This window comes from Schistocerca cancellata, chromosome 4, assembly GCF_023864275.1.
Source record: "Schistocerca cancellata isolate TAMUIC-IGC-003103 chromosome 4, iqSchCanc2.1, whole genome shotgun sequence".
Lineage (NCBI taxonomy): Eukaryota > Metazoa > Arthropoda > Insecta > Orthoptera > Acrididae > Schistocerca > Schistocerca cancellata.
This window is the reverse complement of record NC_064629.1, coordinates 850,734,367-850,762,012: the sequence shown is the minus strand read 5'-3', so window position 1 is coordinate 850,762,012 and position 27,646 is coordinate 850,734,367. Positions and strand designations below refer to the sequence as shown.

The 27,646-nt window shown below is 40.0% G+C and overlaps 1 protein-coding gene across 1 annotated transcript in view; it reads left to right on the top strand.

Annotated features, from left to right (window-relative positions):
• Window positions 1–27,646, top strand: part of LOC126184964 (RNA exonuclease 1 homolog) — a 230,746-nt gene that overhangs the window by 7,736 nt on the left and 195,364 nt on the right. Inside the window, exon 2 of the mRNA XM_049927660.1 lies at window positions 23,597–25,477. Coding sequence (XP_049783617.1) covers window positions 23,597–25,477 — 1,881 coding nt within the window. The remainder of the gene's footprint in view (window positions 1–23,596; window positions 25,478–27,646) is intronic.

Genomic DNA, 27,646 nt, shown 5'->3' with positions numbered 1-27,646 from the left:
TTAGTTGAAACAGCAAATTCTTCAGTCTTTTTTTTTTTTTTCAATAGTCCAGCTATTTTGGGCCAGGATCACAGTGTGAACTATACTGCAGTTTCTTGAAGCCTGATGCTGAAGATTAGGATCTTCAAGTAAGATCTTGACATTTTTGGCACTCATCTGTTTGCATTTGAACGATATCAACTTGACTCACCCAGCAGCTGTGGCAATTATCTTAGTAATGCTGCCTTGGGCTTTCAGAACTTTGTGTTTTATGTATCTCATTGAATCCCTTTTGCTGATCCGTTGAAGCTTCAATGGTGACTCTCCAAGTGATCATAATGAAGTATTAGCAGTAAAGCAAGCATCAACAACATCCATGTCTTTTCTGGATGGTGACTCTTGCTTATCCTGGTGGGATGATTCTTTTGGGCCACTTCATGTCTACATTCAGTTCATATTTTCTGACCAGGTTTAAAATCTTCATTAATCAGTAACTTCAACCTGGCAGACATTGCAATGGTTACTGATTTTAAAACCTTCTTGATTAGGTGTTTTTCTTTACCAGGTGAGCTGCAGAGAGTCTTCTGGGGGAATTGAAATTCTGTAATCTACAAGGCATTTTGGTACTAACAAATTTGGGCATCTTCAGTAAAATCTAGCCCAGACCTACATTGTAAAAGTTCCTTGTCCACTGGTGACATTTCTTTAAATGATTGTAGTTGACTTTTGCCATAATAGAATGGTGATGACTAATGACAATCAGCTGCATATGATCCACCAAAGTAGCAGGGTCCAAGGGTCTATTGGGTCTTTTAAACACTAGATTATTAACATATAAAAAGCAAGTTTGAAAGCTCATGAATATCCTGGTTTGAAGAATAGCAGATTCACACTTGTTTGTATATAAAATATACAAATTACCCTATCAAAACATACTGTTTTGGTGCTTACCTTCAGCTACAACAATGATTATTGATTATTCACTCACTCATTACCTAACACCAAGATTGCACAAAGTCAACACCAAAGAAGACTGACACTGCCAATAATGAAAACAATGATTGAAAGTGCAGATATCAGCCATGTATTGCTGCGAAGATAGAGCCTTAAAAAACTGTTGCTGGAAACTGAGTGACAATTCGTATATGTATCACTATGCATTGTAGGGTGAAAAGTTCTAAAGCAACATAGCATTCCAGTATGATCTTCTAGATTTTATGATCTTAAGAGCATTTCTGAAGTTTTATTATATTTATATTCTGTGCAGCAAAATAATGCAAAAACACTTCTTAGCAGCATAGTTACATTCCACAAGCCACAGTCAAATTTTATACTATTAAAAGACACAAGAGTTACACCTTTTTTGTTTTACAACTTCAAATTATATGAATTTTTTGTGTGTATCGATAATCCATTTCCCCTACTTTTGATAAGTGTCCTTAATTGTCAATACACAAAATCCAGAAATTGAACAATACAGCTTTGAAATCTTAAAGCTTGCTCTTTCCAGCTGTGGCAAGAAAAGGAGGATTGAACAAGACCTAGTTGGAGTATTGTCCCCCAAAAATACTGTAAAATATGCATCTAGAAAATTTTGGCTAACTTTGCAGATGCATATCTTTTCATCTAGGCATCCAATGTTAATTAAATTTGATCTCTATATAGACATCATAGGTAGGAATAACCCTCTGAAGTTTTGGTGTGATTGATGCACATGAAATGTGATAGTGTTCAGTCAAACCATGGCTCTCAGAATGGTGCAACGAATTTTTTAGCCACTTCAGAGGCTTGTATCTATATTTAGGTGTGGCTAAATCCCTAATTTTTTGCCATGGTGGGATTCATCATAGATATTCGTCTGTGTATATTAAAGCAAATGACCAAATGTATGCTAGAACTTGTAAAAAAGCATAGCAAACTTGCCACATTTGGACATTCGTATGTGATGTGAGGATGGGTAGCCTGCCTTTAAAGCCCCTAAAAATCCAACCACTGAAGATAATGGACTGAAATGTGGTATCTAACCATAAGATACCATATAGAACATTCACAGAAAATTTCATTATATTTGGAGTTGGTTCAGTGGTTACACCTTTGAATGTTAGTCCCTTTGACTATTCGTCATATAACCTCCTTTCAATGCACTTTCTATTTCATTCAACTTGTCTTCCAAGGGATTAACTGCACCTTTAATACCACTTCGCCATGTCACAGCTCAACTGTCATCTTTCAACTTAAACTAGGCATTTGGCGATATTGCAATTCAGTTCTTAACCACAACTAAGATTTTGGATTCACATTTCTTGGCTGCCAAATTGTCACCTTTCAACCTAACACATATCTTAGACTGCACTGCAGGTTATTTGGTCATGACGATGTACATTCTAAATAGTAATATAGACACAAATAAATATTTTCAGTGTTCTGTTCTCTTCATGTTTGCACATGCATCAGCAAACATCAAAGATTTAACTTCTCCTTGAACTTTAATTCCCTTTCCAATTTTCTCCTTGAGTTTCTTTACAGTTTGCTCAGTGTACTGATTTAAACAACAATGAGGATAAGCTACAACCCTGTCTGACTCTCTTCTCAACTACTGCTTCCATTACATGTCCTTTGACTTGTATAACTGCAGTCTGGTTTCTGTGAAATTTGTATATAATCTTTTGATGTCTCTATGTTATCTCTGCTACATTCAGAATATCAAGGAGTGTGTACCACTCTACACTGTCTAAAATTTACTCAAAATTTTTATCTAATAATTTGTTTCATCGGGATCACTTAGTAATTACAATGTTCACATTACCTATGTTGGAAATTTATTGATATCTTCAGATGTGATCAATCCACTAACAGCTTCATCATGATATATGAAAATACACTTTGAACATCACGAAGTGGTATAAAATATGTCAATGTATTATACATTGCGTCATGTAGTAAAAGAGGCTACAAATGCTATATTTATAGGTTGGCCTTTCTTCAGCCTACCTTTTAAGGGGCTCCGGAACGCCCTATACTTGCAATGTTAAAATAACGCTTATAAATTACATCTTTCCTCACAAAGTATTTGAGGTAGGAAGTTGAACTTTTTATAGATTATTTATTGGAATATGGGCTACAACTTAACACAGGGATTTTACAAAATTTTAGTTCAGTTATTAAAGATGATTTTTTTTCAATTGTAATGAAAATTCACAACATTTTTTTTGCAATTTTTTATTTATATATTCAAAAATATACAGTTTTTTTGGAAAAAGGCTGTGTTAAATTATGCAGAAGGTACTGTGTAACATTTACTGAAAGTTTGAAACAAATATGTTTGGAAGATCCTTAGAAAACATGTAATTAGTATGAGAAAATAAAAGTTTTGGGAATCGAGCGACAAAGATTGGATTAACTTTTTAGTGCATTTCAGGTCCATAGGATGGATTATCTTCATCCTCTGCTAACTCCTCCTCCAGCTTCCTCTTGTTCCTCTTCCTGTTTACTCTTGCTTGTATTTCTAGACTCTTTACAGCCCTGTCTGCAGCCCGAAGGCGTTCCTTGTCTAAAGCAAGCATCGCTCATACCATGTTAGAACCTATCTTCATTCCCATATTTCTAAATACCTTGCACCTCACAATGTTGCCATCATTGAAAGTCGCAACAGCAACTTTACTTTTACTCATTATTATACTTCATCAAAACAGAGACTCAAGAAACAGAATTAATTACGAATATTTTCGAGATAACGACAGAGTAAATAAACATGAAACAATCGACAATCACACCAGCGATATATATTGAACCATCACAGGTTAGCCACAACACATACTTTATCTCACATCACTAAAATGTACCTGATGAACACGGACGTTAATAATAACACCATTTGACAGCAGTTTAACAGCGCCACAGTGGGTCACGCCCATGTAGAACACATTTCAAAAAAAATTTAAAAATAGTTGTAGTCTTCGGAATTGAATAAATTATATATCTATTAAAAGGTAATAGCCTGCAGATTCAGAAAACGCAAAAAAGTAAAAATTGAACTTTACATGATTTTGATCCTTTCCGGAGCCCCTTAAGGTAAGTCTTAGGGTAAATATTGCCTTGTGTGTTCCTACACATCTCCAGAACCCAAACTGATATATCCCAAGGTAGGCTTCTAGTACTTTTTCCATTCTTCTGTATATGTTAATATTTTGCAGCCATGACTTTTTAAACTTATAGTTAAGTAATATTTGCAGTTGTCATTACTTGTTTTCTGTGGAGCGGGAATTATTATATTCTTTGTGAAATCTCCCCTGAGGGGCTCACGACTCGTGAGTTTGTGTGTGGCGCACATGGGGCCTCGAGATGTTGCAGCCCTTTCTTGCTTCCAGGGTTTCATTCCCTTTCCCGTGTCCCTCCATCCCTCACTTTCCTCACTTCTTCCCCACTGTCTCGTCCTTAACCTCTCTCCATGGCCTTGCTTTCGCCGTCCTGGCTATTCTCCTGGTATCTGGATTCCTTGCAGTTTTGGTTCCTCTTGCTTTTTCGTTTTCATATTCCCTTTGGGGTTTGACCTCCCTTTCTAAATTTTCTCTCCATAGCGTAATCCAACTGAGAAAGAAGTGTGGTGGGGTCATTATGCCACCCTTTTGGTTGAGTTCCTTGACAATACAGGGATCACACTTCTCGTACCTTCTAAAGTATGCCTAGGAGTGGCTGCTTTTCATTCTGGAGCATTGGGACTCCTTGCAATGGCCACCATGCCACATGGCCCTCGCTGTGGCTGGCTGTGGAGAGCCCCAGTTGGGGTAGGTAGTATCAAGGTAGACACTTTGGATGTGAAATGCATTAAGATTCAAGATGGCCAGTCCTCTGCGACAGTCTCTTTAGTTGGAAATGGATCTTTTAATGCTGTTTCTTATAACCCTGCGGCCTTCCCTTCCCTGGCAACATTCTTGGAGGAGGGCCAGGCTTGCTGGCTTGGGATGAAACCCTTTCCTGCTACCTGATCTGTACCAGAACTGACGGGGACAACTGTTATTTTTTGTGGGTACTATTGAAGACAAGTTTAGTTAAGTTGACTTAAGTCGGGTCCACTGCTAATCAAAACCTCTCGAGCCACTCAGTCTGCTGCCCATGGTGTCAGTGATCATCTTGGCAACCTCCACGTGTCCTTTAATCCTCACCAGTCTTGGAATATGGTTCAAGGAGTTTTATAGGGGCCTCGTCCTTCAAGCTGATGAGGAACTCCCGGCCAGTCTGGAAGGTGGGGTGTTCAGAAAGGCCGTAAGGATAATCTCAGTGATTCCGGCGCCTTTATTCTGGCATTTGAGGGGTACTTTCCTGGAGGTGGTCAAGGTTATGTGTGATGTGAAGCTGAACATCCTGCCACCCATGAGGTGTTTTGGTTTTTGCATTTTGGGGTCATGTCTACCTGCTGTACTGTGAGCCCTCTATGCGGTGGATGTGGTCACCCAATCCATGAGGGGAGCCCTTGTGTTCTGCCACCTGTATGTGTTAAGTGTGACCCTCACTCTCCACTGGACATTGCATTGTGCTCATTGGCATCTATATACCTCACAGATAGTGTTTACGCCTTCTTTGCCACTTTGTATTGATGAAGTCACCTGTGACATGTAAAATACAATTATTCAAGCTGCCGGCATTGCTGACCCACACTTGATGGGCCCCATTCACTTCCGACTGGTCCCATGATGAAACATGGCCATTTCCATCACCACCTGTGATTGCTGTTGGCCTTGCAGTGCCTTAAACAGGACTCTTACTCCTATTGTCTTATTACCTTTAAACGTCTTGGGTGCCAAAGCCCGTTACTTAATGAAACAGAGAAAGCAGATGTGTTGGGAATGCTTTTCCTCCACCCTGAGTTCCTCAGTCCCTTCATCATGGGTTTGGGCTATGCTCCGCATCCTCCAATGTGCTCCATCCTGGGCCTTGCCATAAAGGTGGCCAGAGTATAGATTCATCAGTTCTCACGGAACACCTTGCAACCCATTTTGTGATGGCATGGGCGTCAGCCTCTTATCCAACTGCCTTCCTCCTCTGGAAACAGCGGGATGTAGCTTCCCACTTATGTTTTACCCCATGTCAGGCAGATTCCTACAATCAATCATTTACTGAATGGGAACTTCTGGCTATCTCCTCTTCCCATAATTCAACCCCTGCCCCCAATTTCATCCATAACCAGTTGCTTCAGTACCCCAATCCTTCACAGCAATAATATCTCCTCTGACTGTTTAATTGTATTTGGCTCCAAGGCACCTAACATTACTGCACTGAGTGTAGTTGCTCTTCCAAACAACAGTCCATACTAGGAAACCAGTTGCATATCTACTTGGGGTTATTTGCAGTTTAGGTACTGGGACTATGCACGACTCTGTTTAAAAAGAATAGCTCGATGTAGTCATAGGGTCAAGCCACGCACATCTGCTTTCATGCTCTGCAGCTAATTAGCTGCATATAATAACCTGTAGCTGTGATCCTGCAGTCAAACAGTCTATGCACTGACTAGAATTGTGAATTAATAAAATACGCAGAAATACAAAATAAAGATAAATGAATAAGTTAATAAAAAGGGTCTTATTCTGACATCTGTAATAGATGTAGACGACAGAGAATTATGTTCAATAATATTTATTCAAGAAAAGACATCTCAAATAAACAGGAAGTGGTCCTACAATATTCAGTTAAAATGTAAACAGAAAATGCTCTTATTAAATGTGGTAAAATTACATTGAGAACAATATGAGAATGGTAGCAATATCCCAAACTAGATGGTCATCAAAGACTTGCAAAAACGAAGTCCTTTTCATGATCACAGTACACATAAGGTTCACCAGCTCAAAATAGTTCAGATTTCACCATCATAACTCACAAATTATCACATTCATCGGTTCTCACAGAACACCTTGCAACCCATTTTGTGATGGCATTGGCGTCAGCCTCTTATCCAACTGCCTTCCTCCTCTGGAAACAACAGGCTGGAGCTTCCCACTTACATTTTATCCCTTGTCAGGCTGAATCCTACAATCAACCTTTTACTGAATGGGAACATCTGGCCCTCTCCTCTTCCTGTGATTCAGCCCGTGGCCCCAATTCCATCCATAACCAATTGCTTCAGTACCTCAATCCGCCACGATGATAATATTTCCTCCAGATGTTTAACCATATGCGGCTCCAAGGTGATTCCTCTCTAAGTGGTGTTGCAGTATTGTGGGTCCTGTCCTCAAGCCCGGTAAGATCCGTTGTCCCTCAATAGTTATTGGCTAATCAGTCTGACTGATATCCCCAGCAAGTGATGTGCATGTATAATGACTCATTGGCTGAATAAGGTCCTCGAATCTCGGGACCTCTTGTCTGTTTACCAGTGCAGCTTTCAGGAGGGATGGTTTCTGATTGATCATCATCTTCAGTTGGAAACCGCAGTTCGACAGGCCTATACTCGTGGCCACCATCTTGTCACAGTTTTCTTTGATCTTTGTAAGACCTACGACAAGGCTTGGTGCCATGACATCTTTCTTACACTCCATGAGTTGGGGTGTTCGGGGCCCCTCCTGATTTTTATTCGGCAGTCCCTGTCCAATCTGTAATCAGAGTTCAGGGTGGCAACATTCTCAACTTTTCACAGGCCAAGGAGAATGGCATTCCACAGTGTCCTGTATTAAGAGTCCTTACTCTCATTGCTATTAATGGACTTATGGTCCCCATTGGACCGTTAGTCACCCCTGCTGTATATGTGGACCATTTCTGTATCCGAGCTAGTTCCCACTCAGTGGCCCCTGTGGAGGAACAGTTCTAGTGTGCCATCTGGTGTGCTTCCGTGTGGACAATCTCACATGGTTTTCAGTTCTACCGCCTTAAATCATGAGTGGTGCAATTCCGTCACTGTTCTACAGACCATCCTGATCTGGAGCTCTATATCGACACCCAACATCTGGCTGTGGTCCCCTAGTTCAGTTTCTTGGCTCATCTTTTTTACTACAAGCTTACTTGGTGCCCCAAATCTGCCTTCTGAAGATTGTTTCTGTAAACTCAGTGTCCTTTGCTTACCGGGCACAGATCATTCGACTCCTCTCTGTCTTTATCAGGCCTCAGTTCTGTCCCATGCGGACTATGGTTATCAAGTTTATGGCTCAGCTTCCCATTCCACACTGCTCCCTTGGACCCGGTCCATGATTGTGGTATCCGTTTGGCCATCGGTGCCTTTTGCATTAGCTCTGTTGATGGTCTTCTGGTTAATGGTGGGCTCCCACCCTCACCCTCCTCCCCTTTCCCCTTTCAGTTCGGTGGTCCCAGCTCCTGGTTCCCTATGCCTTTGCTGTCTGCTCTTTCTGTGCTTACTCCTCCCATTCTGATCTTTTTGTGGCTTCGCGGCATCACCCACCCACTGCCTGCCCGTGAGTGGGTTTACTGGTTCGGCTCCACCCCACTTCTCTATGCCATGATTTCCATCTTCCCTCTTTGTTTGTTCCCCACATCATCCCCCCCCCCCCCCCAACCCCCACTCCTCACTCCTTGGTTAGTCCCTCAGCCCTGGACTCGGATGGATTTTTTGTGGGGTGCAAAAGCCTCCATCGCTCTGATGGTGTTCCGTTGTTTGTTCTGCCCATTCTTATGGGAGTTTAGAGATGATTTTGCTTCTTACACTGATGGCTCTAAATCCACCAATCATATAGGATATTCCTTCACTCCTTCCATTGGCAGGGAACACTGTCTCTCGTGCTTGCCACATGTGGGATGTTTAGTGCAGAACTGTTAGCCATCTATCAGGCCCTCTGTTGTATTAAACAGTTCTCCCTCACTCAAGTTTTGTTATGTAAGGACTCAATGAGTGGCCTTCGGGCTATCACCCAGTGTTTTTCCTGCCATCACTTGGTCTTTGCTATCCATAACCTTTTCGCTGATCTTGACCATGCTGCTCATTCGGTTGATTTCCTTTGGGTTCCTGGCCACATGGGTATCCTGGTTAATGAACTTGCTTTGCCTGGCTGGTGGGCAGCAACGTTGCCTCCATTCCAGAGACCCCTCCAGTGGCAGATTTGCAGCTTCACATAAAATTCCTTTTAGCTCAGCTTGGGGAGCCACCAACCTCTCTAATAAACTTTGTGTGATCAAGGGGTCCTACCATGTGGTGTTCTTCCCTCTGTATCATCTGCTGGTGGGAATCTACCTTGCACTGCCATCTTTGTATTGGCCATATCAGGTTGACCCATGGGTTTGTACTCCATAATGAGCACCCTCCTCCTTCCCCCATCCCCCTTTCTTGCTGCGGGGTTCCTCCTCATGATGTTGTTGTTGTTGTTGTTGTTGTTGTGGTGGTCTTCAGTCCTGAGACTGGTTTGCTGCAGCTCTCCATGCTACTCTATCCTGTGCAAGCTTCTTCATCTCCCAGTACCTACTGCAAGCTACATCCTTCTGAATCTGTTTAGTGTATTCATCTCTTGGTCTCCCCCTACAATTTTTACCCTCCACGCTGCCCTCCAATACTAAATTGGTGATCCCTTGATGCCTCAGAACATGTCCTACCACCCGATCCCTTCTTCAGGTCAAGTTGTGCCACAAACTCCTCTTCTCCCCAATCCTATTCAGTACCTCCTCATTAGTTATGTGATCTACCCATCTAATCTTCAGCATTCTTCTGTAGCACCACATTTCGAAAGCTTCTATTCTCTTCTTGTTCAAACTATTTACCGTCCATGTTTCACTTCAATACATGGCTACACTCCATACAAATACTTTCAGAAATGACTTCCTGACACTTAACTCTATACTCGATGTTAACAAATTTCTCTTCTTCAGAAACGCTTTCCTTGCCATTGCCAGTCTACATTTTATATCCTCTCTACTTCGACCATCATCAGTTATTTTGCTCCCCAAATAACAAAACTCCTTTACTACTTTAAGTGTCTCATTTCCTAATCTAATACCCTCAACATCACCCGACTTAATTCGACTACATTCCATTATCCTCATTTTGCTTTTGTTGATGTTCATCTTATATCCTCCCTTCAAGACACCATCCATTCCGTTCAACTGCTCTTCAAAGTCCTTTGCTGTCTCTGACAGAATTACAATGTCATCGGCGAACCTCAAAGTTTTTATTTCTTCTCCATGGATTTTAATACCTACTCCAAATTTTTCTTTTGTTTCCTTTACTGCTTGCTCAATATACAGATTGAATAACATCGGGGAGAGGCTACGACCCTGTCTTACTCCCTTCCCAACCACTGCTTCCCTTTCATGTCCCTCGACTCTTATAACTGCCATCTGGTTTCTGTACAAATTGTAAATAGCCTTTCGCTCCCTGTATTTTACCCCTGCCACCTTTAGAATTTGAAAGAGGGTATTCCAGTCAACATTGTCAAAAGCTTTCTCTAAGTCTACAAATGCTAGAAACTTAGGTTTGCCTTTCCTTAATCTTTCTTCTAAGATAAGTCGTAAGGTCAGTATTGCCTCACGTGTTCCAGTATTTCTACGGAATCCAAACTGATCTTCCCCGAGGTCGGCTTCTACTAGTTTTTCCATTCGTCTGTAAAGAATTCGTGTTAGTATTTTGCAGCTGTGGCTTATTAAACTGATTGTTCGGTAATTCTCACATCTGTCAACACCTGCTTTCTTTGGGATTGGAATTATTAAATTCTTCTTGAAGTCTGAGGGTATTTCACCTGTTTCATACATCTTGCTCACCAGATGGTAGAGTTTTGTCAGGACTGGCTCTCCCAAGGCCGTCAGTAGTTCCAATGGAATGTTGTCTACTCCGGGGGCCTTGTTTCGACTCAGGTCTTTCAGTGCTCTGTCAAACTCTTCACACAGTATCGTATCTCCCATTTCATCTTCATCTACATCCTCTTCCATTTCCATAATATTGTCCTCCAGTACATTGCCCTTGTATAGACCCTCTATATACTCCTTCCACCTTTCTGCTTTCCCTTCTTTGCTTAGAACTGGGTTTCCATCTGAGCTCTTGATATTCATGCAAGTGGTTCTCTTTTCTCCAAAGGTCTCTTTAATTTTCCTGTAGGCAGTATCTATCTTACCCCTACTGAGATAAGCCTCTACATCCTTGCATTTGTCCTCTAGCCATCCCTGCTTAGCCATTTTGCACTTCCTGTCGATCTCATTTTTAAGACATTTGTATTCCTTTTTGCCTGTTTCATTTTCTGCATTTTTGTATTTTCTCCTTTCATCAATTAAATTCAGTATCTCTTCTGTTACCCAAGGATTTCTACTAGCCCTCATCTTTTTACCTACTTGATCCTCTGCTGCCTTCACTTCTTCATCCCTCAAAGCTACCCATTCTTCTTCTACTGTATTTCTTTCCCCCATTCCTGTCAATTGTTCCCTTATGCTCTCCCTGAAACTCTGTACAACCTCTGGTTCTTTCAGTTTATCCAGGTCCCATCTCCTTAAATTCCCACCTTTTTGCAGTTTCTTCAGTTTTAATCTACAGGTCATAACCAATAGATTGTGGCCAGAGTCCACATCTGCCCCTGGAAATGTCTTACAATTTAAAACCTGGTTCCTAAATCTCTGTCGTACCATTATATAATCTATCTGATACCTTTTAGTCATGGTGATCCATATTTTGCTGGACTGTTCCCATCTTTTGGCCCTTGTGCTAAATATGCCCTACCAGCTTTCTTGTCTCAAATGTTAGCTTGGTTACATCTGTCCTCGGTTTTCTTCATTAATGTGGTTTATCATCTCAGATTTAAGTATCTGAATTTCCTTCTGGAATTGGTGTCCCTAGCTTAATGTTGGAATTAGTTTGGGAGGCCTTTGGCCTTGCATCCATGTTGGCCTGGTTTTCCCTCTTTTTTCCGTATGTTTTCTCTGGTCCTTTGTACTGTTTTGTTTCCCCTTTTCTTGTATCTTATTCCTCTGATGATGTCCAAGTAGTGTTGTGATCATAAAACAGTGTGGGGATTGGGATGGGTTAGCAGCAGTGCTGGCACCCTGTCGTGCATAGCACCTTTGGGGCAACCCCTGCTGTCACCCCCCCCCCCCCCCCCTCCCTCATGCTCCTTCCTCTTCCTGTTGCCCCGGCATTCCTTTAGCCTTATTGTTTCCTTGTTTTCCTTTCCCACTGACTGGACTGAACTGTGCTGTGCTATTCCTCCTTTAATTTTTGTCACCTTAGATCATGGAACCAATGATCTCGCTGTCTGATCCTTCCCCAACCAACCAACCAACCCACCAGCCAACCATTCAAGTCTGAGTGTATTTCATTTGTCTCATATATCTTGCATGCCAGCTGGAATAGTTTTGTCATGGATAGGTCTCCCAAGGATCTCAATAATTCTGAGGGAATGGTGTCTACTACTGGAGCTGTGTTTTTACTTAGATCTTCAAGTGCACTGTCGAATTCATGCAGTATCGTATCTCCCACCTTGGCTTCACCTAGTTCCTCTAGACCTTCTACGTAGTTCTTCCGCCTCTCAGCCATCCCTTCTTTTGTTTAGTACTTTGTCAGATAATCTCTTAATATTAATACAGGTGCTTCTCATTTCTCCAAATGTGTCACAGTTTTCCTGTAAGTGGCCTCTCTGTACAGCTTTGCATTTGTACCCCTGCCATTCCTGCGTTGCCACTTTGCACTTCCAGTCAGTTTCATTTTTTAGATGTGTTCAATTTTGCCTGCTTCATTTGCCACATTTTTATATTTCCTCCTTTTACCACTTAAATTCAATATTTTGTGTCTTATCCAAAGATTTCTACTGGAATTTTAGTTTCAGCCTATCTAATCCTCTGCAACCTTCAGTATTTCGTCTTGCCGTGATTTTTGAAAGTATGGGTGAAGTGACACACAGGCTGTCATTAGAATCTTGTTTAGGGGCTACTGAATTTCCGTTTCTGATGTTGCCAAATTAGCTTCCATTTAATTTCTAATGAGTACACCAAACTCAACCTTCTTCCATTTCACAAAGTAACCTGTTTTAAGTGGAAATAACAAAGTGGAACAGTAGCTACTGAAGTTACATGTGGGAAAAGTAGGGTTTGAATCCCCCATAAAACATTTTAAGTTTTAAGTTTTTGTGTCAGATCAGATGTATGCCATCATGCTACTTCTGAATATTGCAAGGACAATTTTTCACTGTTTATTTCCAGTTAGAGTTACTGATAACTGGATAGTTATCTTCCCCCATCCTTGTCCAACTGAGCTAATGTATGGTCTCTAATGACACTGGTATCAAGCAACTTGTGACTGTTGTGGTTTTATATATTTTGTTTATTCTTTGGAAATTTCACACAGTAGGACATGGTAAGTGACATTAGAGATATATGAAAGCAGAGAAAGATTGGATTGGTTGGATTTTACAAGGATGAGGCAGCAAACTGGTCACAGCATTTTCGGAGGAACCATTCCAGAAGTCATGTTTAACTAATGCGTTAGGGGAAACGAGAACAGCCAAAAGTTAGTTGTTTGAACAGCGATTTGAATCCCTGTCATCCTGAATTCAAGGCCTCTGCAAGAAGACACTGGACTCTCATTGGCAGAACCAGTGTATTTATGTGAAATTGAACTAAGATGGTCTGCACACAAAAATTGATAAGTAGTAGTTACAGCTAATTTCACTATAGAAGTAATTACAAACTTTGATAGCAAGAATATTATGAAAGTAGCATGCTATTCATTAATAACTGTGTGGCTTATAGATCACTAGAAGTGAATCTAACATTGGGTCAGATTGGAGTAAACTTCAAAGTTTTAAAGCTCTGTAATAATTTATTCATTATGTATTTAATCGTATGGCTAGGGCCCCCCGTCAGGCAGACCGTTTGCAGGGTGCCGGTCTTTCAGTTTGACACCACTTTGGCGACCTGCAGTCGATGATATGATGATGATAGCGATAGCACAACACCCAGTCTCTGGGTGGAGAAAATTCCCCAACCCAGCTGGGAATCGAACCCGGGCCCAGAGGATAGACAATCCATCACGCTGACCATTCAGCTACCGGGGGTGGACAATTTATTCATGAAAATACAATAATAGAAATGTTCATCCATTTACATGAAGCAAAGCATCCTTTTTCTTCTCTGCTGAATATTGACTAATCCATATTGCAGATTAGATTTCCATAGATGTTTAGCTCGCCAAAAACAGTTTCTATGTGCATGCCATACGTATTCTTTCTGTATATTTTCTTATGGCTCCTCATGTAAAGTGCAGATGAAGAAATCTCCAGTGAAGACTATTATTGGAGATCTTTAATTTGTCTTGGAAGGAGAGACAGCATTGGTCGTATTTTTGTTTTGTTTTATTAACTGCAAAATCGATTTTCGGTCACTAAGTGACCATTCTCAGTGCTGTAATATACAATTTAAATTGGTAGGCACTGGTGTCAACAAGCTTAGAGCGATCACATAAAACATTAATTTGTCCCAAGCACCTGGATTCAATCCAGAGACAGCATAGTGTTATGTCCGCACTATAATACAACAAATATCCCATGATAACCAAATTTATTTGACCTTCATGTCACTCAAAACAAAACTTAAGTTCGACTGCACAACACTTCGCATGGCTGTAGCGCCAAGGAGAAATCAGAGTCACTAGTAGAGAATACAAGTCCAAACCACTGCCAACCAGTCGATACCGACATGTCGCAAGTTTCCAGCCAGGGAGGCCACAGTACGATTCGGTCATCGTGAATCCAGCAGCCGGGCAGTAACACAGTCATCGGCGAAGATTGAACTGGTTAAACAGGCTCAGGGAGCTCGCTTAAATCCACCGGTCCGGCCAATCAGAGTGTTGGTAGATGGCGCCCTTATACGGTTGCTCACTCTGGTGGCAAGGGCAACACCGCCAGGGTAATCCGTATTGATAGTGGTGTGTAGGCTGCCGCTGACGATACGTTCACTTGCGCCAGTTGTTGACATCGTGTGCGGCGCCAGCGGTACTCGCTGTGTGCCGCGCGTGTTGTAGCACGCCGCGTCGAGTTGACGGCTGCTGATACGGCACATAGTAATTCTGAATATTCTGCTACAAATTATAGTTATTTGTTTTTAATGTATGTGTTAGATTAGAAGTCATCATCATTTCCATCAATTTCGGAAAGGAACTTATGGTGTCTTCGGAGCCCAGCTAGCAGTTGTCAGTGGTAGAACATGTTTCATAATTTGCACCTCATAGCATCTTGCACCCACAGCAGCTGCTAATTGGTACCTTGAAATCTGCGTGATTCTGCTGCTTTGCACTATGTTGTCAGATGAAATGTAGTCTCATCTGTTTCCTGTGAAAGATGCAAGTTTTCTCTTTAAATGATGTGCTTCTGTTTGTGATATTAGCAATGGCAGTAAATATGCCATTACACAGAAGAGGCTGAATGAGAGACAAACTCTGCAGTGTAGCTGTACTAAGCAATTTCTAAAGTTACACTGTACAGTCCACATTACTGTCATTTAGATTGAGCCATGTATGAGCGTCGCCCAGAAAGTAATGCATGGCATTTTTCTTCTTCGACAATTCTTTATTGAACATAATGAGAATTACACACATGAAAGAAAGGTGTTTTATCTACACACCCTATTTTTCCACGTAATCTCCATCCCGTTCCATGGTCTACCTCGAGCGCAAAACAAGGGCATGTATGCCCTGTCAGTACCAATCCTTGTCCTGGTGGCAGATCCTCAGACTTGTGTGGGGCTGAACGTTATCATGTTACAGCAAAATATCTCCTGGTTTACTGTGACACCAAAGTCGCCAGAAGTGTGTCTTGAGTTTTGTAAATGTGTTGACATACACTTCTGAATTAATGGTACCGCCTCTTGGCATCAATCAATGAGAATCATACCTTCACATTCCCAGAACACGGTGATCATGACCTTATCGATGGAAGCAATTGCTTTGAATTTTTTCTGCTGTGGGGAGTGGGAATGGCGCCATTCCATTGAATGTTGTTTTGTTTAGGGCATGGTGAACCCATGTTTCATCACTTGTCACAATCGGGGACAGGAAGGCCTCCCCCTCAGCTTCAGAATGTTACAGCAAATCAAGACAAATGTTTTTTCTGTGTGATTTGTAATCCACTGTTAGACACTGCGGGGACCCATCTTGCACACACTTTTGAATATCCAAGCGTGCCGATAATTGCATCCATGCTTCCTTTGCTGATTGACAGATGCAGCGCGCCAACTGCCGAGTCATAATGCATCTGTCCTCAAGAATGGCATCAGCTCACTGCAACATGTCAGATGTGACAGCCATGGATAGTCTCGCCAACTGCTGCAAATCGTGCATCTCCGCTGAACTGCCTCCTTGTGACCTCACCCTTTGTGCCCAGCGACTAACTGTACTTCTGTCGACAGCAGTTGCTTCATAGACTTTGCACAAGTGCTTATGAATATTCCCCGTAGTTTCTTTCTCTGCAGTGAGAAATTCAATGACAGCACATTATTCGTAACATACATCACCTACAGATGCCATTTTGAAACTGTCCTGCAGCTAAGCTATCTGTCTGAAGCGATTGAAACTTGGCACGCTCACTCACAAGACTTCATGGGGGTGTAAAGAAAATTTCAGGCTACAGGGAGATTTTCACTGAAGCACCAAAGAAACTGGTATTGGCATGGGTATTCAAATAGAGACATACATGTAAACAGGCAGAATACGGTGCTGTGGTAGGCAATGCCTATATAAGATAACAAGTGTCACAGTTGTCAGATCGGCTACTGCTACTACAATGGCAGGTTATCAAGATTTAAGTAAGTCTGAACGTGGTGTTATAGTCAGCACACAAGGTAGTGATGAAGAGGGGTTTTCCCATATGACCATTTCACAAGTGCACTGTGAAAATCAGCAACCCAGTAAAACATCAAATCTATGACATCGCTGCAACCAGAAAAAGATCCTGCAAGAATGGGACTGACAATGACTGAAGAAAATCATTCAGTGTAACAGAACTGCAACCGTTCCTCAGATTGCTGCAGATTTCAGTACTGGGCCATCAACAAGTGTCAGCATGTGAACCATTCAACAAAGTATCATTGATATGGGCTTTTGGAACTGAAGGGCCTCTCGTGTACTCTTGATGACTGCATGACACAAAGCTTTACGCCTCGCCTGGGCCCGTCAACACCAACATTGGACAGTTGATGACTGGAAACATGTTGCCTGGTCAGATGAGCCTCATTTCAAATTGTATCAAGTGGATGGACGTGTACAGGTATTGAGACAAACTCGTGACTCCATGGACCCAGCATGTCAGCAGGGGACTGTTCAAGCTGGTGGATGCTATGTGATGATGTGGGACTGGTGCAGTTGGAGTGATATGGGACCCTGATACGTCTAGATACGACTCTGACAGGTGACACGTATGTAAGCATCCTGTCTGATCACCTGCATCCATTCATGTCCATTGTGCATTCTGAAAGACATGGGCAATTGTAGCAGGACAATGCAACACCCCACACGTCCAGAATTGCTACAGAGGGGCTTCAGGAACACTCTTCTGAGTTTAAACACTTCTGCTGGCCACCAAACTCCCCAGACATGAACGCTATTGAGCATATCTGGAATGCCTTGCAACTTGCTGTTCAGAAGAGATCTCCACCTCCTCGTACTCTTACAGATTCATGGACAGGATTCATGGTGTCAATTCCCTTCAGTAGTACTTCAACCATTAGTTGAATCCATGCTACATTGTGTTACAGCACTTCTGTGTGCTCACAGGGGCCGTACTCGATATTAGGCAGCTGTACCAGTTTCTTTGGCTCTTCAGTGTATTACATGTATTACAGAGACAGGAAATATAGAAAACGTAATACTCCAGATTAAAGTCCACAAGTGGCACACAGTTTTATTCTGCCAAGCAGTTTTGGAGCAGAGCAACACTTTACTGCAAGTGAAAGATCCATCTTGGAGAAAATCCATAATTTGCCATGTTTTTCCAACTCCTCCTCTATGTAATTGCTCTGCTCATCTACATTAATTTAAGAAGTCCCTCCTCGTACTACGCAGTCACCAACATTCACCCGTTGTAAAAACTAAATTTGGTGAACAGCCTGAAGACTCTTACCTGGACAGTTTTCTGTATTTTTCAATTCCTTTTAGTAGTTTGTATTTACCATAACACAGTCAGGTGTACCTATAGTATTCATAGGCAAACAGTATGATCCACTTCATCATTCATTTTAGTGACTTCCCATCCCCATAACACAATTAAGTAGATGTGCAGCCCACAGAAGAGAAATCTCCTCTGTTTTATTGCTAATAGACATAAAATTCATGTAGAAACCTATATAAAAAAAAGGAGAATTTCATAACAGTATTTAATCATTTGCTCATAATGTAAAGACCAGTCCTCAACCGTATATTCACAGAATGTGTGCCGATGTTCATTTCAAATACGTTAAAGTTCTCAACTACAAATGATTAAATGGTTTGATGTAGTATAATGACCCTATTTTATTAAATAGATGTGTACATTTTTGAGTAGTTCCATCTGCCCTTGATTTTTATTAATTGTCTTGTGTTGTATGTGCACTAAGTACTGAATATACATAATTTGCTTAATAAGTCTTAACATGACTAACTCTTCTCTGTGTTCCATCCTGTAATCGTATGGTTAGTCCTTGTTGCATGTGAGGTGTGAAAACTTCTTGTATGATCTTGGAACATATAAACACTCAAGCTTCTCTGACAAAAGTTTTTAGTATGGTAACCATTTTAGTACACAAAAAATTCATTGATTTTCTCTTTGAAATCACTTTTTGTATTTAAGTCTGTTAGGTTTTTTAATAATCATGCAATCATCAGGTGGATTTTGTTGTTTTTGAATCATGGAACCTACTTGAGGCATGCACTTGTGTTGTCTGTTTGGTAGATAGTAATGTGATAGAAATCATTATCTATACAAAATATTTTCAGGCATTGTGTGCAAAATGTATTCACGTATTTGTGGATAAGTGTTACCAAGTGTGTATTGAGATGACACTTGAGTAGTGATGTAAAAATTTGAGAACCTTGTGTGGTTGAGTATTTATATCAGTTTTACACTTCTAAGACCAAAGGATTTGGGTTGCAGTGACATATATATTATGCTTCCTGCTGTGCAGTAACTTTGTTTCATATGCTGTTTTCTTCTTCACACAATAAAATTGATTGACATTAACTCTTCTGTTAACTAGCAACCTCTTCCAATGATCCAAAGTCAGGAAGAAATTTTAAGCATAAAATAGTAGTGTATTTTTATATTGCAATATAATTATCTGACGAACATAGAAAGGTTTTTATCTGTGTGGCTCCTCCCTCTGTCGGTACCACACCCCTCCCCTGTACACTTCTACATAGGAACATTCTTTGCCAACCACCTGCTCTGCTGTTCCACCTGATTCCCACCCAGTGCCTCTTTCCATCTCCTTACCACCCAACCTGGTCAAATGACCAAGATTGATGCCACCCCAGTTGGTCTGCAGTAATGGGAGACACTGTGTGTATCATTGGCAGTGAGAAACTGTAAACACTGCAAAGTTATATGGTAGTGACATTGTATGCTCTTTTCCCTTAATTTCCTGTATGTTACAAGCTCTTAGAGAAAGTGAAGAAATTGGAAGAACTGGTTTACTCTGATGTCATTGACCAACACGATTTGGTTCTAGAAAGTATTTCTTTCTCTTCTCTTCCATAATATAAAATTTCTTCTTGTAACAGATTAGTTACATGTAATGGGAAATGGGTGCAATGGATGACGATGAGGCCTCAGACCACGTCTATACTAAGTATATGGGTGAGGGAGGTGGTGATAAATCCATGAAGCTGTGATCAGTATTTCTTCTTTAAAACCAGCAGACATATTTCACTGATTGCGGGAATAATGAAAATATGGTAGTTAAGACCTTAATAATCTACAAAACTGGAAACTGTTTAAAACAACATGTGGCTATGTAACAAACATGGGGGAGAGGCACTCCTAAGCTTGTCAGATTTCTTGCCAACTTGGTACTACTTTTTTAAAAATGTTTTGATTGTATTTTTGGAATGACACACATTTGCTTCCTTTCAGATTTTCATGAATGTGGCAGCTCATTTATGATTGAGTTCTTGCTAAATCCTTTTTGATTAGTGTTTCGCACAACAGCACACTGTTTTACTCAACTTCCATCTATTCCCATGAGGTTTGCCACTACAGTTAACTTTTAATGTGTTACTTTTAAGTGCTGGAGGTCCATTTTGTATATGCAGTCAGACATTGTTTATATTTGTCACTTAATGTGGAGCCTATGGTATATGCTGTGGACTGTGAAATTTCTGTAGACAAAGAAAATGTGAGAGAAATTCTGGATGGTGTCATGAACACACTTAACAGCGTAGATACGTGGTTTTAATAAAATGGTTTTAAACTTAAATTTCAAAGACACTGGTTATACAGTTCAAAAAAAAAAAAAAAAAAAAAAAAAAAAAAAAAAAAAAAAAAAATCCATGACATTGGTATCATAAATAAAAATAGTTACGGAAGAAGCTCAGACCATCAAATTCTTGGGATTAAACTTGGACAAAAATCTAAGCTGGCAAGCACACATAGATTATTTAGCTACTAAATCAAACAGCCTTTCTTTTCCAATGGACATATTGCCTCGTATAACAGACATAAACAGCAGGGAAGTGATGTACCGCAGTTACTTTGATCCATAATGAGACATACATGGTATCCATAATTAAAGTTACAGCTTCACAATAGAAAGAGAACCACATTCAAAATAACATCAAATTTGAACAGCATATTATTGATGCAGGGGGAAACACTGTAGAACAAAAAAAAAAAAATGATGCTGTAAGAATAAGAATAGCGCGCGCACACACACACACACACACACACACACACACACACACACACACACACACACACACACACATGGCTGTTTTATAGTTTGTGGCTGAGATGCCAAACATGGCTGTCTCCATGAAGGATCGCATGCTGCTGGTGAAGATCTTTTACAAGAACGGTGATCGTGACTGTGTGCCAGTAGCCCTGTTGATGTTCTGGACTCTCAGTGGTACGAAAAAAGGCATTGGTTCTATGTCTGCTAAGGCTCTGGAGAAAATGATTACAAAATTTGAAAAGACAGGTTCTTTTGAAGTGCAGTGTGGCAGAGGCAGGAAAGCAGTTCATGCAACATCCTTCAAAGATGTGGCCACAGCGTAGTTGGGGGGGGGGGGGTTGTGCGATAGTGTGCAAACATACAGCGCAAGGGGTATTGTCCGAACATTGGACGTGCCTGTGCGCATGGTCCATAAAATCCTATGAAATATCCTGCATTGTTGTCCATACAAAACCAGCCATGTTCAGTAGTTGCTTCCTGTTGACCTCCCAACAAGACAAACATTCGCTCTGGAATTTCTTGCTCACATGGAGGTGGACAGTGAATGGCCCTGGAACGTTCTGTTGACAGACAAAGTGCATTTCCATCTCCAAAGACGTGTCAATATGCAGAATTGTGGAATACGGGCAATAGAAAATCTTCATGCACATCAGCTGGTAACACTTCATTCTGCAAAGGTGACTTTGTGGTGCGTGTTGATGGCACTGTTTATCGAAGGGCTGTATTTCCTCAAGGAGATGGACTGGTAAGTACCTGTGGGAACAAACTGCTGAGGTCTTCAGTAAGGAGATGAGTCCTGCGGATCCAGTTACCTGTACCATCACTGGTAAACACTATGAGAATCTTATGCGCACCATCATCATTTCAACCCTTCCTGTTCTGCACATTGCACAGCCAGTGAAGTGGCTTCTGCAGAGGCATTTTGGAAATGCTAGAATTATCATCCGTCATTTACCAACAGCCTGATTTTTAATCCTTGTGACTTCTGGCTGTGGGATTATCTGAAAGATTTGTTCAGTGCTTCAATTATAAACATAGCTGAATTTAAGGCGTACATTGTGCTTTGCCTTCTGAACATGACTTTCGAGACACTCCAATCTGTTGTGGAACATGGTGTTTCTTGATTTCACCATGTGGTAGAAAATGGTGGACAGCATATTGAAAATGTCTTGTACTAGTGTCCCAAGAATTAGAAACAGATGTCTATTACAAACCAATTTTTCCCATCTGATGATAAATTTTATTTTGTTGCAGGAAGTTTCCCCCTGCATCAATAATATGCTGTTCAAATTTTACATCATTTTGATAAGTGGTTCTTGTTCTACAGCATTTTTAAACTGGAACTTTAATCACGGATGCCGTGTAGTTGAATTTTCTGGCAGAATTCAAACCACAAGTCACAAATCCTGCTACTCCAAATAAGAATCATTAGAAAAATGTGTGGTGTACCTCCAAGAACATCCTATTGCCCTTTACCCAAGAACCTCAAAATATTACCTGCCCCTGTATTGTACAAATTTTACATTATCATTTTTTTACCCATTAATCCTGAGGTAACTGAAGAAAACTGTTTCAGACATATGCACAACACTAGACACAAATAAAATATCATGATTCCAAAACACTGCTCAAAACCCTGCCAGCAGACATCTCAGTACATTGGAATGAACGTTGACAATAAACTCAAGGGTAGTGATTTACTGAGCATGGAGGTAGGTTTACCATAGAGAAAACTACATGGTCTGCTTGTGAAAAAATGCTGCTACTCAGTGGAAGAATATATGAAAGATGAAATAATCATCTGAATTGTGTGATTATTTAATATCATGATGTTGTGTATCATATTGTATTTATAAAATAAAGTTTGGGGAATTTGCACACTCAAAAGAAAACCAATTTGATGGAAGGCAATGAAAACTGCATAATTCCTTTTGTTAAATTTTACAGGTGACTCAAAAACAGTTTCTTAAAAAATAATATAAAGTAATAAAGAAAGTTGCTACATGTGTAACTGTACAGTTGAAGCCTAGTTATTGACGGATTAGAGAAACCCATGCACTTTCAAATATCTCTTTGATTATGGAGTTACTGGAATTATGAGCTTTCAGAGACAGGTGGAGTTATGAGGTTTCCATTCCCAACCATTGAATTTAATAATATTATTGTGTTCTACATAAAACTTTACTCAGAAAAATAGTGATTGAGAATTAAGTAACTATGTACATCACAAGACAAAAATTAACTGTGTAAAATGTATGTACATGTATGTTTCTGACATGAGAATAAAAAAAAAAGGACAAAAATTCGAGCAGATGATGTATAAAATGTTCATTATGAGAGGAATAAAATACAACACAACAGGTTACAATAATGCCCATGTTCATAGTATCAAATGTTTTAACATAGAATAGTTTAAAAATGCTTTTAGCAGTTTGCTGCTTAAATTGTGAGCTGTATCTGAAATTCGTGTTATGGAAAAATTATAATTGTTAGTGCATGTTACTGTAATGCTCAAATATTTGGTAGTGGTATTGTGCTTGCCAGAGTTACTGGTCACATCTACAAACATCAGTTTCATAGCTATTTGAAGGGAGAAGAAATTGTCAAATTATAACATATGTTGAAGTGTTATGCTTGTTATTTAGATTGGCTCTCTTGGATAATAGGTGGCATTGATAACTATGTGGGACATCAACATTTATTTGTGTTATTTTTGGATAGGTTTTTCCAAAATAAATTTGTTTTGTATGAAGGTATTTTGCAAACTATCCTGCAACAGTTGTTTCAAATCATGTTACAGATTCAACCGAGCCACCTTCCTCAAAAAGCACTTCTGAAGCACCAGCAGAGACAGGAAACATGTTACAAAAACTGATCTCCGATGCTGTGAAGAAAGTTTTACAGCATTCAGATATTAACCCAAGTGCCTTAAATGTTAATGATATTGAATCATGTAATTTATCACAATCAGCAGTAAGTCATGTTATTGAAGAATTTGTTCCACCACTGGAAACTGTTCCAGTTCCTGTCAATCGTTATGTTCCAACAACACAAGTGTCATATAAACCAACCCCAATATCTGAACTTAAGAAGAGGCATATACCAATCCCGTACTCACCATCGTTAATGAAATCGACAAAAGTCCTAGCAAAACGCCCATCAACAGAGATTTTCCCTGCCAAGAAACTCAAAATAGAACCTGACAGAAGTGCTGGGTTCAGTTCAGCTATTGAACCTCCACCATGGAGTCATACATACATTCCAACTCCAATGAAGTCGCCCTCACAGGGATCATCAGGTGAAGAATTGGATGCAAAATTCAGTAGTGATGAGTCAGATACTGGAGGTGTAGAAAAAGATGATGATTCAGAATTAAGTGTTCATAGGCCATTCTTAAGTACAAGCCACGAAAAACAGACTGATCTTTATGTTCCCACCACACTTAAATCATTAGACAGCAGTGATTATGAAGCACCTAGTAATGACAGTGCAATGTGTAGCATAGACTACAAACCTACTAATAAAAGTGGATCACACTTTGAACCTATGTATGTACCTCATAGGAGTAATAGCACAGAAAGTTCTATATATGAGCCAAGTACAGTGAGCAATATAGAGCCTGAGTACCGACCACAATGCATTCCTGAAGCAATAGATGAGTATCATCCAACATCTAAGTCAGAACTTAGCAGTAGAATATGCGAAGATATAGATATAACTAATGAAATCAATTTATTAGGAGAAATACTAGAAGCTGATCTTAAGGATCAGCTATTATGTGAAAATGAAAATCTTGAGAGTGAACTAGAAAAAACCTGTGGAGACAAAGAACTATGTGTAATTGGTGAAGAGACAGATACAGCCGAACCTCACAAGCAAGAAGATACACATCAACAGAAAGTTAAGTTGAATGAGGCCACATCTAGTACAAATAACTTAAGCACCAAAAGTGAAAAAGTGGATAGTAAAAGTGAAAAAACAGAAACCAGGCCAAAGAAAAGCAAGAAGAGTGAGAAAAATGAGTTCAGTTCTGAAAGACATAAGGATAAACATAAAAAGGCTGTTGAAGGTGACAGGAAACATAGTGGGAACACAAAAAGTTCTCACGAAATTAGAAACAAGGCTGAACTTGAAAAGAAAGTAAATGATATTAAACATACAAAAGAAACGAGTAGAGAGAAGAAAACCGAAAGAAGACATGAACATACAAAGGAAAAATCATCAGGTAAGAAAACTGATACAGATACTCATCCAGAGAAGAAAATTCATGTAGAAAAATCTGTGACAAAACATGAGAATGAAGAACATAAAAACCAAAAGAGTGCAACAAGCAATAATAAAAAACATAGTAGTAATAGCAGAGGCAGTAGTGCTCCTGAGGACAGTCGCTCTAAATATGCAGACTCAAAAAAGAGTTCTAAACATAAACCTAAATCCAATGAAACATACGACAAAGATTCCAGTGAGAACAAAAAGAAAAAACAGGATTCTTCTACAAGGAGCAGTTCTAGTAATCATAGACATAGAGAGACATCCAAAGCAAAGCACCCTAAAACTCATTTCGATAGTAAAAGTGGCAAGTCAAACTTGCATCACAAGTCTAGCTCTGAAAGTAGTGGGCTGAAGCAAGAAACTGCTGAGAAAAGGATCAGCCCTGGTACGGAATCCAGCATACCTCTTGGTAAGTTACTTATTTGTACATCAATAGTTCACATTAGTGTGGTAATTAAGCTCAGTCTGTAAAATTTATTATTAAATTCTGCCATATCAGTTATACAGTGTTGCTTACTTCTCATTTTGTGTACCAGTAGTGCTTTCAGTTCTGAAAAAAAGATTAAAGTGTAGATTTTTGTATATTGTGGTTTATTCATATTAAGTTAAAGCAGTGACACTTAACTTGAGGGACTCTCAAGGACCCACGATAGTTTTGTAAAGGGTCTGCATGTGCATCTAGAAATAATTGTGTGTTCCTCTTAAGTGAAGTTTACATCAAGTTTCTGAGAAAGTATTTTAAAATGTTTTGTTCATATTTATGCTAGCTAATGCTCTGTGTAACTTCTAATAATTTGCAGAGGAAATATTTCTTGTTTGCCTTCGCCATTCCTCAAGGTGTTGTACGTATTGCCAGTTCTGTGAACAGGTCTCATCAAACAAATGTTTGGGAAGTGCCTTTATTGTTTTGTCATCCTCGTTTTATTCAGAGATTAGCTCTCATAGCTACAGGTATACCAGAAAAATTAAGAAAAACAATAAAAGAAATTATTACAATGGTAAATTTTATTAAAAGACTTTTAATCATTTGGACAGCTGTGTATGGGCAGTGTGTGCACACAGACATTTATTTTTACATTCTAAAGGTCATTAGTTATCAAAAAACCAAGTGCTAAGAGTTGTTGTATGTCTATGTTTGTGCTTAGAGGTCTGGGGGACTTTGGCCGTTCACTTATGAAAGAAAATGAAACACCTGCAGCCATCCTTATGATGTCATTTATTGTATGGCTACCAGTGTCAGTGCTTCTGTGCACCATCTTCAGGCCTCAGCATATAGTTAATAGTTGATGGTCAGAGAGACAACATCACAGTTACAGGAAGTCTGTGAAAACCAGTTGGCTACTGATACATCATGTATACAGGTGGTGTTAGCCCCCTCAGCATCAACTAAGGCCTGAAGATTGTACACTGAAGCACTGAAGCTGGTAGCTATACAATAAATGACATCGTAAGGACGGTTGTGAGTGTTTCATTTTCTTACGTAAGTGTTAAGAGGTCTCTTGTGACTGAAAGATGAAATAATGAACTTCCTTAAATAAAATGTGACAAGGAGAATCCTATATGGTGAGCCTAGGAAAGCAACTGCCAGCATTAAAACCAGTAAGTAAGTGTGACATCTCAACACAAACACAAACATCTGAGTTAGACAGAAATACACCTCCTCTGAACTCTCAAATGCACTGTAACCAGTGGGTCTTACAAGCAATAGTATTCACCATCTAGAAGGTAAAACACCAACATCCTTGTCCTTGAAAATGCCAACACTTTCAAGTAAAGAAAAATGTTCAGCAAAAAACTGGCCAAAGTCCAAGAAAATCATATTAAAATCATCAGATCACCAAGCACTGTCATTTTCCAATGGCAACTGAAGAGTTGCAGACATTGATTTCCCCATACAGAAATAAAATGGCCTGAATTTTTTTCCTTTACATCCGCACGTCACCATGTCAGAGAGAAATGGGGAAAGAAAAACCTCACTGAAAGATCGCTGCAAGTTTTCAATGGAGGGCAAAGTGGCTCTGAACACACATGTTGGAGCACAAACTCCTAACACAGAGAAAACGCTCTGCACCTGTGTCTGCAGGTCACTATAGCAGTATACCATAATTTAACTGCATGTTGCATGTATGCTGATCAGAGGGTTCAGTATGTGCAGATACTTTTAAGTGACAATTGGAAAAATGTAGATTGGTTTTTGAGTTTTATGAAAAATTAACAAGAATTGGAGCGATTCAAGCTCACACAGAGGCGTACCAATGGTTGTAATTCCTGCTGATCATTTGTGCCTGGAGATGGAATGGGGGAAGTGACAGTCATAAAATCACCACACCGTAAAATGGCTTTGAGTGGCACAACTTTTCTTCAAGTGTCAGGACATGTGCTTTAATCATTATATATAAATTCTTTGCCTGTTTGGTATCCATCTTACATACCAGTGACCAGTGCAGTGATTCAGAAAGAAAGAACAGATTTCAGTTGTCTATTACAGACTACATATAAAAGATGGAAACACACAGTGCATGTCATTGGATTGAGGAAAGTTGTAGCCGTCCTCCATCGATCTGCTGTCGTCAACTTC